We start from the raw sequence: 19,876 nt of genomic DNA on the forward strand, positions 1-19,876 counted from the left end.
ATGTGTTTTATACCTACCATCTACTGATGATATGTGTTTTAAACCTACCAGCTACTGATGATATGTGTTTTATACCTACCAGCTACTGATGATATGTGTTTTATACCTACCAGCTACTGATGATATGTGTTTTATACCTACCATCTACTGATGATATGTGTTTTATACCTACCAGCTACTGATGATATGTGTTTTATACCTACCATCTACTGATGATATGTGTTTTATACCTACCAGCTACTGATGAAATGTGTTTTATACCTACCATCTACTGATGATATGTGTTTTATACCTACCAGCTACTGATGATATGTGTTTTATACCTACCAGCTACTGATGATATGTGTTTTATACCTACCAGCTACTGATGATATGTGTTTTATACCTACCAGCTACTGATGAAATGTGTTTTATACCTACCAGCTACTGATGATATGTGTTTTATACCTACCAGCTACTGATGATGGGACTCGGAGTAGACGAAGGAGAGAAGGAGTTGAATTGCTCTGTGATTATGGTTAGGGTCACAATTTCTTCTGGGTCCGTGTGTATCAGAGTGGGAGTGCTGGTCTGGGAGCGCGCGTCTCAGAGTGCTGATCAACTGTACATCATAATGAATAAGACTACACAGGGGAATCTGATCCTAGATCAGCTCTCCTTCTCTGAGACATACAGCCCCAGGACTGCTTCCTTTAACAACTGCCAAGAAAAGCTCTGAACCCCAGCCTTGTATAACCTATATAGCAAGGGAGAGAAGGAAGGGGAATGCATGGCATAGTGCTGTTACACAGTAGTGGAACCCACCAATTGTGAGAGAAGAGATGGAGGGGGTAGAGGGAGGTGAAGAAGAGCACAGGAGGTGAAGATTGGAGGGGGGGAGTGACGCTGACCAAAGCTGACACCCCTCGGCATGCAGCATTATCCCAGGGGAGGAAGAGTAGCAGGGAGGATCGTGTGTGTGTGTAAAATGTATATGCGTGACTGAATCAGAGGAAACGGGGGAGGGATGCAATATTACAAGCTGAGGTGTCAGGAGGGATGGCAACGTGGCTAACACACACACAAACACACACACATGCTAAAAAGCTGAGCAAACACAGGCCTTGACTCTAGCCTGCAGCCTCAGGGGAGGGAACGGTTTTAATTGGCCCACAGTGGAGATGTTCAGTCAAAACTAGACTTCTAACCACATCAAGGCCAACAGAGAGAGACACAGACACACACACACACACACACACACAGTGACAGGTTGTTAAGCAGCTGTACTTTACTAATCGGAAATAATTTACATGTGAGCATCAAACACACACACACACACACACACACACACACACACACACACACACACACACACACACACACACACACACACACACACACACACACACACACACACACACACACACACACACACACACACACACACACACACACAGATGGGTAAATAGTAGAGTTGATTACAGACAGGAGGCTGTGTTTATCCATGTCTGTCCATGGCTCAGCACAGGGGAATGTCTGTGGCTGGAGTATGCAATGGGACGGTGTTAGAGAGGATTCCAGGTCTACTGCTGTAGAGGATGACTGTGTCCTCTCTGTCTCATGTGAGCAGTCACCCAGAACAGGGACAGATTACTGGGGGTTGCAGTACACAAATTAATGGAAGGACACAGGGTGCATACATGCATAAATACACACACGTACACACACACACAGGCACACACACACACAGGCACACACACACTCCGCTGACACTCACACCACATGCATCCGCACACACACACACACACCATTAACAAAGTCTATCAACAGGTTATTGTAAAACAGCATTTGTACACAATCACCTACCTGCATAAATAAAGGTGGGACAAACTGACCATTCATTTTCCAGAATCAACATTCATTGATACTCTCGTTTTTAGTAGTGTCTGCTCTACGTGCAATTTGTTTACTTGAGACATAAAAAGGGTATCGATAGAAAAGTGTCCTCTATTACAGTAAAATAATGTCTCAATGTGTTTGTGTCCATATGACCGATTTCCATTGGAACAAACCGCAAATACAAATAGCGAGTGGAAAACGCTTGTCAGGGAATGACAATGTGATCTTTCAACTTTTTGGGCGTGACCGGCAGAGGCAGGGGCTTGGTGTGAGTAAACCATAGAGCGAGAGGTTTCAGTCTCGCTAAAATCTGTCAGAAATAAGGCTACTGCGTTTTCATTGTTACGGCGGAGATGTGCAGCTCGTCTTTTATATACAGATATCTGGTGTAAATGGGAAGGTGCACACAGAGGAGCGAAGGAGACAAGACCAAAAATATAACATGAGAGCAAGCAGACACAAGCTCTCATAAAAATATAACAAAACCTTGATTCTTGGGATAAAGGCATTTGGAATATCGCATAAAAACATTTTAATTAATCTAATTAATTTGATATATTGCTCAGCCCTATCTGTACTTGGAAAGGATACAATGAATATTAGTTTAAAGTGCACCTACAGCAGCAGGGTGTAATGTTCTATCAGCTCCCTGGAATCTATTTCTGCTGCGAGTGACGACCACACCAACACAACACCGTCAGCATGACAATTAGACTGCATTAAAACAGTGACACAGACAGTTTGTGTTAGTGCGTGTGTGCATTATAAACTCAACAAAAAAAGAAACGTCCTCATTGTGAACTGCGTTTATTTTCAGCAAACTTAACATGTGTAAATATACTGCTCAAAAAAATAAAGGGAACACTTAAACAACACAATGTAACTCCAAGTCAATCACACTTCTGTGAAATCAAACTGTCCACTTAGGAAGCAACACTGATTGACAATAAATTTCCCATGCTGTTGTGCAAATGGAATAGACAACAGGTGGAAATTATAGGCAATAAGCAAGACACCCCCAATAAAGGAGTGGTTCTGCAGGTGGAGACCACAGACCACTTCTCAGTTCCTATGCTTCCTGGCTGATGTTTTGGTCACTTTTGAATGCTGGCGGTGCTTTCACTCTAGTGATAGCATGAGACGGAGTCTACAACCCACACAAGTGGCTCAGGTAGTGCAGCTCATCCAGGATGGCACATCAATGCGAGCTGTGGCAAGAAGGTTTGCTGTGTCTGTTAGCGTAGTGTCCAGAGCATGGAGGCGCTACCAGGAGACAGGCCAGTACATCAGGAGACGTGGAGGAGGCCGTAGGAGGGCAACAACCCAGCAGCAGGACCGCTACCTCCGCCTTTGTGCAAGGAGGAGCAGGAGGAGCACTGCCAGAGCCCTGCAAAATGACCTCCAGCAGGCCACAAATGTGCATGTGTCTGCTCAAATGGTCAGAAACAGACTCCATGAGGGTGGTATGAGGGCCCGACGTCCACAGGTGGGGGTTGTGCTTACAGCCCAACACCGTGCAGCGTGTTTGGCATTTGCCAGAGAACACCAAGATTGGCAAATTTGCCACTGGCACCCTGTGCTCTTCACAGATAAAAGCAGGTTCACACTGAGCACGTGACAGACGTGACAGAGTCTGGAGACGCCGTGGAGAACGTTCTGCTGCCTGCAACATCCTCCAGCATGACCGGTTTGGCGGTGGGTCAGTCATGGTGTGGGGTGGCATTTCTTTGGGGGGCCGCACAGCCCTCCATGTGCTCGCCAGAGGTAGCCTGACTGCCATTAGGTACCGAGATGAGATCCTCAGACCCCTTGTGAGACCATATGCTGGTGCGGTTGGCCCTGGGTTCCTCCTAATGCAAGACAATGCTAGAGCTCATGTGGCTGGAGTGTGTCAGCAGTTCCTGCAAGAGGAAGGCATTGATGCTATGGACTGGCCCGCCCGTTCCCCAGACCTGAATCCAATTGAGCACATCTGGGACATCATGTCTCGCTCCATCCACCAATGCCACGTTGCACCACAGACTGTCCAGGAGTTGGCAGATGCCTTAGTCCAGGTCTGGGAGGAGATCACTCAGGAGACCATCCGCCACCTCATCAGGAACATGCCCAGGCGTTGTAGGGAGGTCATACAGGCACGTGGAGGCCACACACACTACTGAGCCTCATTTTGACTTGTTTTAAGGACATTACATCAAAGTTGGATCAGCCTGTAGTGTGGTTTTCCACTTTAATTTTGAGTGTGACTCCAAATCCAGACCTCCATGGGTTGATAAATTGGATTTCCATTGATTCTTTTTGTGTGATTCTGTTGTCAGCACATTCAACTATGTAAAGAAAAAAGTATTTAATAAGATTATTTCTTTCATTCAGATCTAGGATGTGTTGTTTAAGTGTTCCCTTTATTTTTTTGAGCAGTGTATTTGTATGAACATAACAAGATTCAACAACTGAGACATGAACTGAACAAGTTCCACAAACATGTGACTAACAGAAATTGAATAATGTGTCCCTGAACAAAGGGGGGGGGGGGTCAAAATCAAAAGTAACAGTCAGTATCTGGTGTGGCTACCAGCTGCATTAAGTACTGCAGTACATCTCCTCCTCATGGACTGCACCTGATTTGCCAGTTCTTGCTGTGAGATGTTACCCCACTCTTCCACCAAAGCACCTGCAAGTTCCCAGACATTTCTGGTGGTGGGGGATGGCCCTAGCGCTCACCCTCCGATCCAACAGGTCCCAGACGTGGAAATCACGCACAGAATGAGCATTATGGCTGGTGGCATTGTCATGCTGGAGGGTCATGTCAGGATGAGCCTGCAGGAAGGGTACCACATGAGGGAGGAGGATGTCTTCCCTGTAACGCACAGCGTTGAGATTGCCTGCAATGACAACAAGCTCAGTCCAATGATGCTGTGACACACCGCCCCAGACCATGACGGACTCTTCACCTCCAAACCAATCCCGCTCCAGAGTACAGGCCTCGGTGTAACGTCATTCCTTCGACGATAAACGCAAATCTGCCCATCACCCCTGGTGAGACAAAACCGCGACTCGTCAGTGAAGAGCACTTTTTGCCAGTCCTGTCTGGTCCAGCAACGGTAGGTTTGTACCCATAGGCGATGTCGTTGTCGGTGATGTCTGGTGAGGGCCTGCCTTACAACAGGCCTACAAGCCCTCAGTCCAGCCTTCATAACTATGACCTTAATTACCTACCGTCTGTAAGCTGTTAGTATCTTGACGACTGTTCCACAGGTGCACTTTTTGTTCAACGTTTGACAAATTCACTTATGTTTATTAAAGGTGAACTGCACTCACCTATTCCGCATGTGTTTCTTTCAGTGCTCATTAAGCACAAACGAGAGAAACTTAGTGACAGCGAGGTAAGCTAAGCTAGCTTTGCTAAAGGCAGAATACCACCAGGGCCTGAGTTATCGAGAGCAAGCGCTCACCCAAACAACATAAAAGTAGCTAGCTACCTACAGTTGACGTCGGACGTTTATATACAGCCAAATACATTTAAACTCAGTTTTTCACAATTCCTGACATTTAATCCTAGTAAAAATGCCCTGTCTTAGGTCAGTTTGGATCAACACTTTATTTTAAGAATGTGAAATGTCAGAATAATAGGAGAGAGAATGATTTATTTCAGCTTTTATTTCTTTCATCACATTCCCAGTGGGTCAGAAGTTTACATACATACACTCAATTACTGTTTGGTAGCATTGCCTTTAAATTATTTAACTTGGGTCAAATGTTTCAAGTAGCCTTCCACAAGCTTCCCACAATAAGTTGGGTGAATTTTGGCCCAGAACCTCCTGACAGAGCTGGTGTAACTGAGTCAGGTTTGTTGGCCTCCTTGCTCGCACACGCTTTTTCAGTTCTGCCCACAAATTTTTTTAGGCTTGAGGTCAGGGCTTTGTGATGGCCACTCCAATACCTTGACTTTGTTGTTCTTAAGTCATTTGCCACAACTTTGGAAGTATGTTTGGGGTCATTGTCCATTTGGAAGACCCATTTGCGACCAAGCTTTAACTTCCTGACTGATGTCTTGAGATGCTGCTTCAATATATCCACATAATTGTCCTACATCATAATGCCATCTATTTTGTGAAGTGCACCAGTCCCTCCTGCAGCAAAGCACCCCCACAACATGATGCTGCCACCCCCATGCTTCACGGTTGGGATGGTGTTCTTCGGCTTGCAAGCCTCCCCCTTTTTCCTCCAAACATAACGATGGTCATTATGGCCAAACAGTTCTATTTTTGTTTCAACAGACCGGATTACATTTCTCCCAAAAAGTACGATCTTTGTCCCCATGTGCAGTTGCAAACCAGTCTAGCTTTTTAATGGCGGTTTTGGAGCAGTGGCTTCTTCCTTGCTGAGCAGCCTTTTAGGTTATGTCGATATAGGACTCGGTTTACTGTGGATGTAAATACTTTTGTACCTGTTTCCTCCAGCATCTTCACATGGGCCTTTGCTGTTATTCTGGGATTGATTTGCACTTTTCGCATCAAAGCACGTTCATCTCTAGGAGACAGAACACGTTTCCTTCCTGAGCGTTATGACGGCTGCGTGGTCCCATGTTGTTTATACGTGCATACTATTGTTTGTACAGATGAAGGTGGTGCCTTCAGGCGTTTGGAAAATGCTCCTAAGGATGAACCAGACTAGGTCTACAATTTATTTTCTGAGGTCTTGGCTAATTTCTTTTGATTTTCCCATGATGTCAAGCGAAGTTGCACATAATTTGATGGTAGGCCTTGAAATACATCCACAGGTACACCTCCAATTGACTCAAATGTCAATTAGCTTATCAGAAGCTTTCAAAGCCATGCCATAATTTTCTGGAATTTTCCAAGCTGTTTAAAGGCACAGTCATGTAAAGTTTTGACCCACTGGAATTGTGATACAGTGAATTATAAGTGAAATAATCTGTCTGTAAACAATTGTTGGAAAAATTACTTGTGTCATGCATGAACTAGATGTCCTAACTGCCTTGCCAAAACTATAGTTTGTTGACAAGAAATGTATGGAGTGGTTGAGAAACGAGTTTTAACGACTCCAACCTAAGTGTACGTAAACTTCCAGCTTCAGCTGTAACTTGCAAATCCGGGTTAGTTTAATATCTTTGTATGAGATTAAATGAATTGGTGAGCTAGCAGGGATCTTCGTAGCTAGCCAGTTTGAGTTGAAACATTATCGATTGCAAGCTGGCTAACGTTACATCCTATCATCAAACCTTATCGTCAGGTATAGTCTGTAGGTCGACCGGTAAGTTATTAACAAGTTTTATGGCATGTCTTGATTGATGCTCGTCTCAATGGACTCTTAGGGTCCAGAATATTTTACAATGTTGCAAGTTTGTTAGCTCTTCGGGCTGGACCAAACTGACGGTTGATATGATGTTTCAAGTTCCTTGCAGACAGGCCATGCCTAGCCAAGGTCATTTATTTTTATCAGGATATTTTCTACCTGCAGGCTCAAATGTTTTTGTTGGCTTTATGTTGGCTATTTGTACATAGTTGACAATGGCAATAGAAGTTACTTTTAGATTTGTATAATTTTCATTTAGATATAACTTTTTTTAATCACATGACAATGATTTTGAGATGAGCCGACTTTATTATGAAATAAATAAAACTGTTCCATGAAAATGTGCATATGAAAATCCTACCTGGCACACAGATCGGTAGAAATGGTAAGATAAATTGGCACTCCAAATGGAAAATGTTGCCTACCACAGGTGTAGCCTATTAGCCTAGTAATGGCAGAATTGGTGAGAACCATGATTCTCCTAGGTTTTGTATTCAAGTCAATGTACTGTACCCAGAGGAGGACAGAAACTTGCTGTCCTCCGGCTTTTATTAGGATCCCCATTGGTGCTACCCTACAGAGTGCTGTTGAGGCTACTCTAGACCTTCATTGCAAATCAATTACTTGGTGACGTGAATATATTTAGTATAGTTTTATAAAATAATATATTTGTAGAACTTTTTTTAATGTTTCACTTTTTTATTTTTATGAAATTCACTGAGGAGGATGGCCCTCCTCTTCCTCTTCTGAGTAGCCTCCACTGCTGTCCTAAATTATTTTCGACTTCACTGTATGTCATGCACACACACGCACACACAAGCTGTCTGTCACTGTTTTAATGCAGTCTAATTGTCATGATGACGGTGTTGTGTTGGTGTGATCGTCACTCGCAGCAGAAATAGATTCCAGGGAGCTGATAGAACATTACACCCTGCTGCTGGTAGGTGTGACGATCAGGTTCAGCACACAGTGAGGCAACACCACACACACACACACACACACACACACACACACACACAAACATGCACAAACCTACATAATGTGAGGGTTGTGTAAGTGTCGGAAGTCAGATCTGTTTAATGAGGTGTGATGTGTATCTAATTGGAGCATTGTGACTCAGCCTGCTCTCCTTGTGCTTATATCACATCTATTGAGATCATGCCTTTTAGACAGTTTGTACAACCTTAATATTTACTAAATCTCTATGGCTCTGAAGACAACGCTGTTTTGTTATTCATAGTGTATTAAATATTTTGTACATTATTTCACATACATGGTGAACGAGCGCAGATACACACGCGAACACCGAACAAACAGATACACGCAAACACACACACATACCAGGGTTTCCGTTAGGGTAATGTGGTGCTGGACATTTTAGAGAAATTGTCCGGACCCATATGCATTGGGTACCCAACCTGATTAGTGTGTCCACCCACAGTGCTCAGAAACACAGACATCACATTTACATTATGGTCATTCATATTAACACAACATGCAAGTCTTACCAAATTCTAATGTACACTTTGAAGATGTCCACATTTACTTTTCCTTTTTTTTATTGTTGTGTTTTGAGTTACTTAGAAAGGCATTTCACTATACTTATTTATGTGACATTAAACACCTGAAACTTGAGTAAAGAACAGCATCATTAGCCTATGTCAATATATTATCCCCCATAGTAGAAAAGTGTAGCTATTCTATTGGTCAGCTTGTCATTCTGTGTGAGAAAGAAATAGCCCATTCCAAACAGACTCTGGGACACTTGTGGGATGAAACAGTAGATCCCGCATTCATACAACCAGTCGGCCTCGGCTACATCCCAACATGGTGAAAAGCATTGAGGCTGATGCGTCAGATCAGCACATTTAGCTCAGAATATTGTTTAACTGTTATTCATTCACGTTATAAACGCAACAATGCTCACAAGGCAGTAGCCTAGGCTGCGTGGGAATGTTCGTTCAATTAGTGTGAAAACAGTGTTGTCAAAAGCGCACCACATGCCAGTGATTTCATGTGACAGAGATGAAAATATCTGTTTGAAATTTAGAAAGAGGAGAGATGTAATATGAAACAACTAACATGGGTTGCTAATATGACTAGGATTGTGCCTTTGGCTACTAGACAATGAAAGAAAGTTGATACAGTATAAAATAATTGCCTCCACGGTCTGATTTTGGCTAGGCTATTAAGTATATGTTTTGAAAATGTATACTGCCTCCAGCTCATTGCAAAGTGGTGTGTGCCGCGCTGATGAAGCCTGCCTTCGGTTGACTATGCTGTTTGATTCTGCTCAAAGGTTCTGTATCTGTAGGCTGTACGCGCGTGATAAATAAGATCCACAACGACTATACTGTACACGAGCGATGTATTTCCATCAACTGGTATCTCCATTAATGCATAGGATAAAAAACATTATTTTGCAATGAGATTTTTTTTTTTCCTCATCTGAACAAAACAAAAAAAGCCAGAGATTAGGCCTACCGGCCAATGGGAAACGCACGTACACACAGGGACTGCGTGACCTGCTGGGCTGACTGGGCTGTATTTTCTGAGGTGTATGTGGTTTTAGTGGAGAGTTGCAACATGCATAATGAGGTTTGAGCCTACACCCCTGGGTTATGAGTTTAGCTAACACAGCTGAGACAGGATGAGATGTCTCGCTCTCCTCTCGTTTTATTCTCTTTCCTGCCCTCCTCCCCTATCCCTTCCTCCCTCCTGTCTTTTCATCTTGTCATGCATGTCATTTAGCAGTAACGTTTGTTGTGAAAGCAGTGAGATCTCCCGTTTTTACCAATCCGACTTCAGATTTTGACGTTCTCCAAACGTCAAATATCAAAGTGTTTTTGACACCATGGGTTGCTCTTCCTGCTCCACATAATTCCGAATGGTTAAGGGTTAAGGTTTTGGGAAAAAATATATAAAAATGAGTGTGTACCACTGGGATTGAACACGTGACCTTCGGATCCTGAGTCATGGGATTACTCCTGTCCACAACATCCTAGTAATTCCCAAGCCTACTTGATGGTAATATCAAAAGCAGGACAGTATGAAGATAGGCAGGAACTGCTTCTCCAATAGAAATCACCAATCACGCTTGTAGGCAATCTCATGGTGACGTTGGATAGCCAGTCACATGCTCAGAAACATGTCATTGGGTCTAATGGTCGTCTCAGCCTTCAAAATCAAAGGCACTCCTTCTATATAACGTTTTAGATTATTTTTTATTTTTTTACAAAAATAAAAAAATTGTCGGTTTGTCACTTTCACAAGATTGGAGTTAGAATAATAACATATTCAACAACTTAAGACATTGGCTCGAATCTAGGTTGTTCCTTTAGATTTCAAGAAAATTAACAACTAAGGGAAGAATTCTTCACTTCTCTCATTGACTTCTCAAACCCCAAAACCCCGGCCTGGTCACCTAGGTCTGTTTCACAAGCATTCCCGGAAGTCTCGCAATGTTGCACATCTGGGTTTAAGAACTCTGGTAATAGTGCTCACTGTTGCCCCTAGTGGACGGTTTTTAAGGCATTTCCCGACGTCCAATTTCGAAGTCAATCTTGAGTGATCTGGCTGGTGAGAGTAGGAGAGTGTCTAATGGCATTGTTCCACTCTGTTAATCAGAGGTCTGGCTGTGATGTCCATTCAGTCGTGAAAGTGCTTACGCGTCAGGAACCATCAGCCAATGAGGTCACAGGGGATTGGTCCTGAGGGGCCGGAGCGGTAGGCCATGTTATGTGTGTATCAGCGCCTTGGATTCACTAGAACTCTAGGATTATTCTAAAAGTTAACAATCCCAATTTAGTTTAAATGCCAACACCCCTATTAGACTGCTGGCTCTTTGTCCTCTCTCTGCTGGCTCTTTGTCCTCTCTCTGCTGGCTCTTTGTCCTCTCTCTGCTGGCTCTTTGTCCTCTCCCTGCTGGCTCTGTGGGAACCCCAAGACTCACTCTGCCACCTCTCATATTCACTTATTCTCTCTCCGCTCTCTCCCTCGCTCCATTCCTCCCCTGCACAATCACTCGCTTCTCTGCTGCCACAGCAGCACGCCTTACAGAGCAGAGAAGTCATTTCTTTCTTTCTTTCTCTTTCTCCTCTCTCTCTCCAGCTCTAACCCACTGTGTATTAAAACTGTCAGAAACACAGCAAGAGGTCAACTTCCATTAGTCTGAAAAGGTCACGAGGCTCATGTTTTTCTATTTCTAATTCTGCCTATACAAGATCAGGTGGCACTAATGATCATATAGTACAGCTGCATATGGTAGAGGATGAAAGGGTTTAGTGTACTCACTACCCATACACAGAGCCAGACAGACAGAGAGCCAGACAGACAGAGAGCCAGACAGACAGAGAGCCAGACAGACAGAGAGCCAGACAGACAGCGAGCCAGACAGACAGCGAGCCAGACAGACAGCGAGCCAGACACAGAGACAGAGCCATACTGACTGTATCCTTGGATTAATTGGGTTTAAGGCCATTGATGATGTAACTTCTACTTTATATGTAAATGGTTTAATTTTAGAGTTGGATTGGCCACTCCATGCATCACTGCTCTCCTCCTCCTCTTTCTGTGCTGTGTGCTCTTTATACGCACATGGCGTAATTAACATCACTATGGATACAGGCGCTACAGTACATCAGTTCACTCGCTAGGGAGAGAGACATGAGGGAGGGAGAGTTGGAGGGAGAAATGGAGGGAGGACGAGAGAAGTGTGTTTCTACAGAAACGGACATGGTTGATAGTTGTTAGCGATCATGTGTGGTCGAGCAGATATTGTCTTTCCTCATTTGACGCCACTCACTAACCCTGTGCCCCTGTATGGGTCATAATAACTACTTCCACTGGGTGAGAGAGGTAGAGAGAGAGATTCATGTCCTGGGATTCAGTCACAGAGCATTAGGATGAGTATTTAGGAATATAAACTGTATTTATTGGAATAGTTTAGTTTACTGTTGTTTTTCTTAGTTTGTCCAAGTCCTGTCTGTCTGTATCTCTGTCTCTAGCTCTCTCTGTCTCTCTCTCTCTCTCTCTGTCTCTAACTCGGTCTCTCTAACTCTCTATCTTTATCTCTCTGTAACTCTCTCTGTGTCCCTGTGTGTGTGTTGTATCCCAGAGAGTAAATTCACTAACCTATACCAGTTCTAACTGCTAACAGACAGCAATCACCTTACAGACTTGTACCGGAAAGAAGAGGTCGTCACGGTAACTGCAGCTGGGGGAGCCATCCAGAGCCCCCGCTTCCCGAACGCCTACCCCCGGAACCTGCAGTTGTCATGGAAACTACTGTCGCCCCACAACACCCGCATCGTCCTGGAGTTTGACTCCCACTTTGCGTTGGAGGAACCAGAGAACGAAGTCTGCAGGTGAGAGAGGGAGGAGATGATAGAGAGGTAGAGAAAGATTGAAGTGCCAAGAAGAGAGAAAGTTGGCTGAGTTTGTAACGGATGAAAAGGGAGAGGGAGAAGGCTGGCATCCCTCTGATGGGGGTATCGACATCTAGGGAGTCTAAAGAAAGGAGGAATGGATGAAAGAGGGAGGGAGGGAGGGAGGGAGGGAGGGAGGGAGGGAGGGAGGGAGGGAGGGAGGGAGGGAGGGAGGGAGGGAGGGAGGGAGGGAGGGAGGTTGCCTTCTTTGCAGTAATGAAGAATATGTCCTTGAGGGTGAGAAGAGAGAATTGACTTTTAATCCCCAAACCAAAGGCAGCTGTCTTCGTAAGCACTTTAGACAAGAGAGAGAAACAGAGAGAGGGAGAGATGAGGAAAGTGAAAGATAAAGAGAAAAATAGGGAGAGGGAGATGACTCTGGGGATTGGCTCTTCAACAATTAACGCTTTTCTAGTGAACAGTGATGATTAATTGATTGATTAATTAAATCCATTGATTGACAGGTTAGTGACCCTCTTCTCTCCCCCTTCCCTCCCAGGTATGACTTTGTGGAGGTGGAGGACATCTCAGAGACCAGTACTATTATCTGGGGGAGATGGTGTGGTCAGAGAGTACCCCCATGCCTCACCTCCAAAACCAACACCCTCAAAGTCACCTTCAAGTCAGATGACTACTTTGTGGCCAAGCCTGGCTTCAAACTCAACTACTCTCTACTGGTGAGTGAACATCGGGATGTGACTGCATCTCATTCCACAAAGTTGGCGCTGAAACGTAAAGACCCAAGGCTGGTGTTATAACTGCCAATTCATCTCTTATGCCATCCTTATGACAGTCTAATGTAGTCTGTATGACAGAGGGTTCAAGTACAGTGCTACCAAAATCCTTCCTGAGGTAACTAGCTGTGGGAATTAAGAGATGACTAAACCCATTAACGTCTGTTTCCTTTGTAAGACGTCTAACTTGACAAAAGAGGAGGTAGAGGAGGAGGGAGGCTGAGTATGTGCTCTTTAAAAAGCCCAGCCTGGATAAGAAGATTAGCTTTGTCACAACATCAGTAGTTGAATAGTGGAGGAAGATTTAGATGTGTAGATGTTCCCTTGGCTTTCAGACACATTATGATCACTAAAGAGACAGAGAGTTTTATTCCACCCTCTAAAGCATTTGACTATAAACACACATTATGCCATACCACTCTACACTCTGTCTCCTCTCCATTCTGAAAGATTATGGAAGTGTCTCTCTCTCTCTCGCTCTCTCTCTCTCTCCCTCTCGCCTGGAGAGGTAGGAATATACAGTATATGCCAGTTATTAGTCCTTCTCCACAGTGCATCGTCATCTTCGTCCATGTTCTTTTTCATCCCTCTGTCCTTGTGTGTAGCTGACTAATGTGTGTGTCCTTGATTCGGTCCTATGTAGCAAAATCTGAAATGGCATTTTTTTTTTACATTGGACAAAGGTAGAGACTCAGAGCTAGAAAATTGTATATTATACACTAAGGTTAACATTAGGTTATGACTAACAATACAAATGGCTTTCTGAGATACGAATAATATTACTACACAGAATATACATCTAACGTTAGCTAGCTAGCTAACAGCACACTTTAAATTGCAATGAAAACAACTTTCTGACAAAATTAGAAATGTACAATATCTGAAAATGTAGGTAGGTTGAATCTCTTACCCGTATACATGGATGAACGCTTCTCCCTCTCTGTCACGGATGCCATGGTTTCCCCCTAGTTTGAAGATGTAATCCGGAGACAGGTGTTTTATACAACAGGGCTTCTGTGTGTTCTCTTTTTGACCCCCTCTGCATATTTGCAATCAAACGTCAGAATTTTCTCCATCTCCTTAGCTATTATACTCTGCTTCCACCGGCATTCCACTGATTTCAAAACTCAGTCAACTTATTCCGTGACAACAACACGGTTGATCGCTGTTTCCGAAGACTCTACAATGTCTGGTTCAATGACAATGTTTTTACCTAAATTAGGGATTTCCTTGTCGTCTGATTCGTCAGATAGAGATAACAAGGCCCAATCGTTCTCCAGAAAGTGGAGAGCATTAGCAACACTTTTGCAGTTCTTTGGAATATCTTTAAAAAAAAGTTGAGTTAGAAAGGATGACTTACACATACTGAGCAGCTCATGTTATACAGAAGCATGCTCATGGCAGACCAATCTGAACTCATCTCTCTGCATGTCCAGCCCATCCATTATCTCAGCCAATCATGGTCTTTTTCTGTGGCTAAACCAACTAGGCTGGTAATAAAATAAGAAATAAAAATCTTGGTATTTACAGATGGAATGCACGTTTGTAAAGACACATGAAGGTTTACATGTTCCAGAAGGCATTTTTGCCCCCAAAAAATCATTTTTATAAAAAACGACATGTTTCCGTTCAAACGGCCTGTCCTGTGAAGTAGTGACGTGCGACATACGCCTAGTTTTCTGAAACGAGTTACCAGTTACACCCTGTGTGTACGTGTTTGGTTGTGATTGTGTGAAAACAACACATTACCCAGACAGGGAAGCTGTCGTTAGATTGGCCTCCCAGTACACACACACACTTACCCAGACAGGGAAGCTGCCGTTAGATTGGCCTCCCAGTACACACACACTTACCCAGACAGGGAAGCTGCCGTTAGATTGGCCTCCCGGTACACACACACTTACCCAGACAGGGAAGCTGTCGTTAGATTGGCCTCCCAGTACACACACACTTACCCAGACAGGGAAGCTGCCGTTAGATTGGCCTCCCAGTACACACACACTTACCCAGACAGGGAAGCTGCCGTTAGATTGGCCTCCCAGTACACACACACTTACCCAGACAGGGAAGCTGCCGTTAGATTGGCCTCCCGGTACACACACACACTTACCCAGACAGGGAAGCTGCCGTTAGATTGGCCTCCCAGTACACACACACACTTACCCAGACAGGGAAGCTGTCGTTAGATTGGCCTCCCAGTACACACACTTACCCCTCCACCACCTCTAGGGCTGTGAGAGGCTTCATTTAACAGCTCTAATTTGTTCTGCCCTGTTGTATAGATAAGATGGAGGGAGGATGAGAGAGAAAGAGAGGGAAGGGAGAGAAAGGTAGAGAACAGGTGTCTCAGATCCTATCATGCTGACAGCCGATAACTCCTTCAAAACCAAGAGAGAGGTGAGGAGAGAGAGAGTTACGAGTGAGTGGGAGGGAAGATAAAAACAATTACAGAGATGGAGAGAAACACAACGTAGAGTGTGAGTCTAGTTCCTGTTTGTACTATCAGTCATTCTTCATCACAACCACAAAACAACCATGACACAACCATGATAAGATAACATATAGTTTATTTGTCCATATGTGATGGAAATGGGTCTTGAGCTTTAACCCGACCCCTCCGATACACAAGCACAACAACACAATGTAACATGACTATGACGCTGACTGAATGCTGTAGTGCTGTTCTTAATTCCCTTAACAAAAGGAATCCTCTAGAACAGGTATTCCCAAACTGGGGTATGTGAACCCCCAGGGGTATGCGCAATGCCATCGGGGTACGCCAAATAAAAATGTGATTATTACATTTTTTTTCTTCATTTTATTAACTTTTTTTTCTCACATTTTCAAACAGTTCATTTATATTTTCCAACGGGGCTATACATTTGTGTGAGGTTTTTTTCTTGCCTGAGTAGCGTCGTTTCACTGCCAAAAATACAATTTAACCATCTACTGTTCAGCTAAATAACAACACAATGTCAAATACAGGTAGCCTAGTCAAATAATTAACATCCAATCACATTAACCGTTTCTCTCGGGGGAAGTCCACTAACGGTCCGTATGTAGCCAAACGTAGCTGCTGCTCATGTTAGTATCTGTACTGATGGCACAAAAGCCATGACAGGGAGATATAGTGGAGTGGTAACGCGCCTGCAAGCAGTTGCTCCCGACACCACTTGGGTCCACTGCAGCATCCACCGAGAGGCTCTTGCTGCCAAGGGAATGCCTGACAGCTTGAAAGACGTTTTGGACACTATAGTGAAAATGGTTAACTTTGTTAAAGCAAGGCCCCTGAACTCTCGTGTATTTTCTGCGCTATGCAATGATATGAGCAGCGACCATGTAACGCTTTTACAACATGCAGAAGTGTGCTGGTTATCAAGGGGCAAAGTGTTGACACGTTTTTTTAATTGAGAGACAAGCTTAAAGTTTGCTTTGCTGACCATAATTTTCACTTGTCTGACCGCTCACATGATGACGAGTTTCTCACACGACTGGCCTATCTGGGTGACGTTTTTCTCACCTGAATGATCTGAATCTAGGATTACAGGGACTCTTCACTATATTCAATGTGCGGGACAAAATTGAGACTATGATTAAGAAGTTGGAGCTCTTCTCTATCTGCATTAGCAAGGACAACACACAAATCATTGTATGATTTTTGTTGTGTGCAAATGAACTTACGGACAATGTCAAATGTGATATAGTGAGTGAGTTGGGTGCGCAATTACGCAGGTACTTTCTCAAAATGGATGACACAAACAACTGGATTCATTATCCCTTTCATGCCCTGCCTCCAGTCCACTTACTGATATCTGAACAAGAGAGCCTCATCCAAATTGCAACAAGCGGTTCTGTGAAAATTGAATTTAATCAGAAGCCACTGCCAGATTTTTGGATTGTGCTGCGCTCAGAGTATCCTGCCTTGGCAAATCGCGCTGTTAAGACACTGATGCCCTTTGCAACCACGTACCTACGTGAGAGTGGATTCTCGGGCCCTCACAATTGCATTTAGGTTACCTCAGTTAATAAATATATATTTTGTTATTCCTTGTCTCCACGTTGTCTCCCTTTTGTTAGGAACTTTGAGCCGGTTTGTGACACTAGCATGAAAACTAAATACAGCACAGACTGTGTGTGGAAAATGATTTAAAACGGAAACTCTCTCCAATACAACCCAATATTGCAGAGTTATGTGCATCCTTTCAAGCACACCCTTCTCATTAACCTGTGGTGAGTTATTCACAGTTTTCGATGAACAAATAAGGTTTTATATGTAAGATGGGTAAATCAAGAGCAAAATTATTTAATATTATTATTTGTGCCCTGGTCCTATAAGAGGTCTTTGTCACTTCCCACGAGCCGAGTTGTGACAAAAACTCAAACTCATTCTTATCTTTAATAAATGTATTGTAGAGCGTGTGTGTGGCAGGCTTATAATGATGGCAAAAAACTATATTTGAGAGTGCGCTGATCCTGGTGCTAGAGGGGGTAAGCAGCTGGAGGTTGAATGTTTGAAGGGGTACGGGACTATAAAAAGTTTGGGAACCAGTGCTTCAGGATTTACTGGAGTTCCTCAGAACAGCAGATCCATGCAGGCAGAAATATGATCCAGATGTTGCCAGGTATTGCAGCTATTCTGAGACCCACTGAGGTTTTCCCATAATTACATCAATAGATATTCCCTGTGGCAAAACAACACCAAAAGCTTCTTAATCTCCTCCAGAAGTAACATGTCTGAGAGGAGGATTACAGACATATTATCAGAAGCAGGTATCCGGTGCATGTAAACATACTAAAGAAATACAAGTCAATAATGGCAATATACCTTATTATGGCAATAACTGTTATTTTATACACAGCTCAAAAAAATAAAGGGAACACTTAAACAACACAATGTAACTCCAAGTCAATCACACTTCTGTGAAATCAAACTGTCCACTTAGGAAGCAACACTGATTGACAATAAATTTCACATGCTGTTGTGCAAATGGAATAGACAACAGGTGGAAATTATAGGCAATTAGCAAGACACCCCCAATAAAGGAGTGGTTCTGCAGGTGGGGACCATAGACCACTTCTCAGTTCCTATGCTTCCTGGCTGATGTTTTGGTCACTTTTGAATGCTGGCGGTGCTTTCACTCTAGTGGTAGCATGAGACGGAGTCTACAACCCACACAAGTGGCTCAGGTAGTGCAGCTCATCCAGGATGGCACATCAATGCGAGCTGTGGCAAGAAGGTTTGCTGTGTCTGTCAGCGTAGTGTCCAGAGCATGGAGGCGCTACCAGGAGACAGGCCAGTACATCAGGAGACGTGGAGGAGGCCGTAGGAGGGCAACAACCCAGCAGCAGGACCGCTACCTCCGCCTTTGTGCAAGGAGGAGCAGGAGGAGCAAAATGACCTGCAAAATGACCTCCAGCAGGCCACAAATGTGCATGTGTCTGCTCAAACGGTCAGAAACAGACTCCAAGAGGGTGGTATGAGGGCCCGACGTCCACAGGTGGGGGTTGTGCTTACAGCCCAACACCGTGCAGGACGTTTGGCATTTCCCAGAGAACACCAAGATTGGCAAATTCGCCACTGGCGCCTTGTGCTCTTCACAGATGAAAGCAGGTTCACACTGAGCACATGTGACAGACGTGACAGAGTCTGGAGACGCCGTGGAGAACGTTCTGCTGCCTGCAACATCCTCCAGCATGACCGGTTTGGCGGTGGGTCAGTCATGGTGTGGGGTGGAATTTCTTTGGGGGGCCGCACAGCCCTCCATGTGCTCGCCAGAGGTAGCCTGACTGCCATTAGGTACCGAGATGAGATCCTCAGACCCCTTGTGAGACCATATGCTGGTGCGGTTGGCCCTGGGTTCCTCCTAATGCAAGACAATGCTAGACCTCATGTGGCTGGAGTGTGTCAGCAGTTCCTGCAAGAGGAAGGCATTGATGCTATGGACTGGCCCGCCCGTTCCCCAGACCTGAATCCAATTGAGCACATCTGGGACATCATGTCTCGCTCCATCCACCAACACCACGTTGCACCACAGACTGTCCAGGAGTTGGCAGATGCTTTAGTCCAGGTCTGGGAGGAGATCCCTCAGGAGACCATCCGCCACCTCATCAGGAGCATGCCCAGGCGTTGTAGGGAGGTCATACAGGCACGTGGAGGCCACACACACTACTGAGCCTCATTTTGACTTGTTTTAAAGACATTACATCAAAGTTGGATCAGCCTGTAGTGTGGTTTTCCACTTTAATTTTGAGTGTGACTCCAAACCCAGACCTCCATGGGTTGATAAATTGGATTTCCATTGATTATTTTTGTGTGATTTTGTTGTCAGCACATTCAACTATGTAAAGAAAAAAGTATTTAATAAGATTATTTCTTTCATTCAGCTCTAGGATGTGTTATTTTAGTGTTCCCTTTATTTTTTGAGCAGTGTAGTTTGTTTCACCCCGAAAGCACCGCTTCCCAAACCCTTATTACCCTTTGACAATCAGAAACCTTTTCTACCCAGAAGGACCTAGTCTAGTCTG

The 19,876-nt window shown here is 44.2% G+C and overlaps 1 protein-coding gene across 1 annotated transcript in view; it reads left to right on the forward strand.

Annotated features, from left to right (window-relative positions):
• The window catches only part of LOC106613208 (platelet derived growth factor d), a 112,572-nt gene that overhangs the window by 42,374 nt on the left and 50,322 nt on the right, over nucleotides 1–19,876 (forward strand). The window contains exons 2-3 of the mRNA XM_045724775.2: nucleotides 12,368–12,557; nucleotides 13,117–13,294. Of these exons, the coding sequence (XP_045580731.1) occupies nucleotides 12,368–12,557; nucleotides 13,117–13,294 (368 nt within the window). The remainder of the gene's footprint in view (nucleotides 1–12,367; nucleotides 12,558–13,116; nucleotides 13,295–19,876) is intronic.

The sequence above is a fragment of the Salmo salar genome, chromosome 09, assembly GCF_965601325.2.
Source record: "Salmo salar chromosome 09, fSalSal1, whole genome shotgun sequence".
In the NCBI taxonomy this organism is placed as follows: Eukaryota; Metazoa; Chordata; class Actinopteri; order Salmoniformes; family Salmonidae; genus Salmo; species Salmo salar.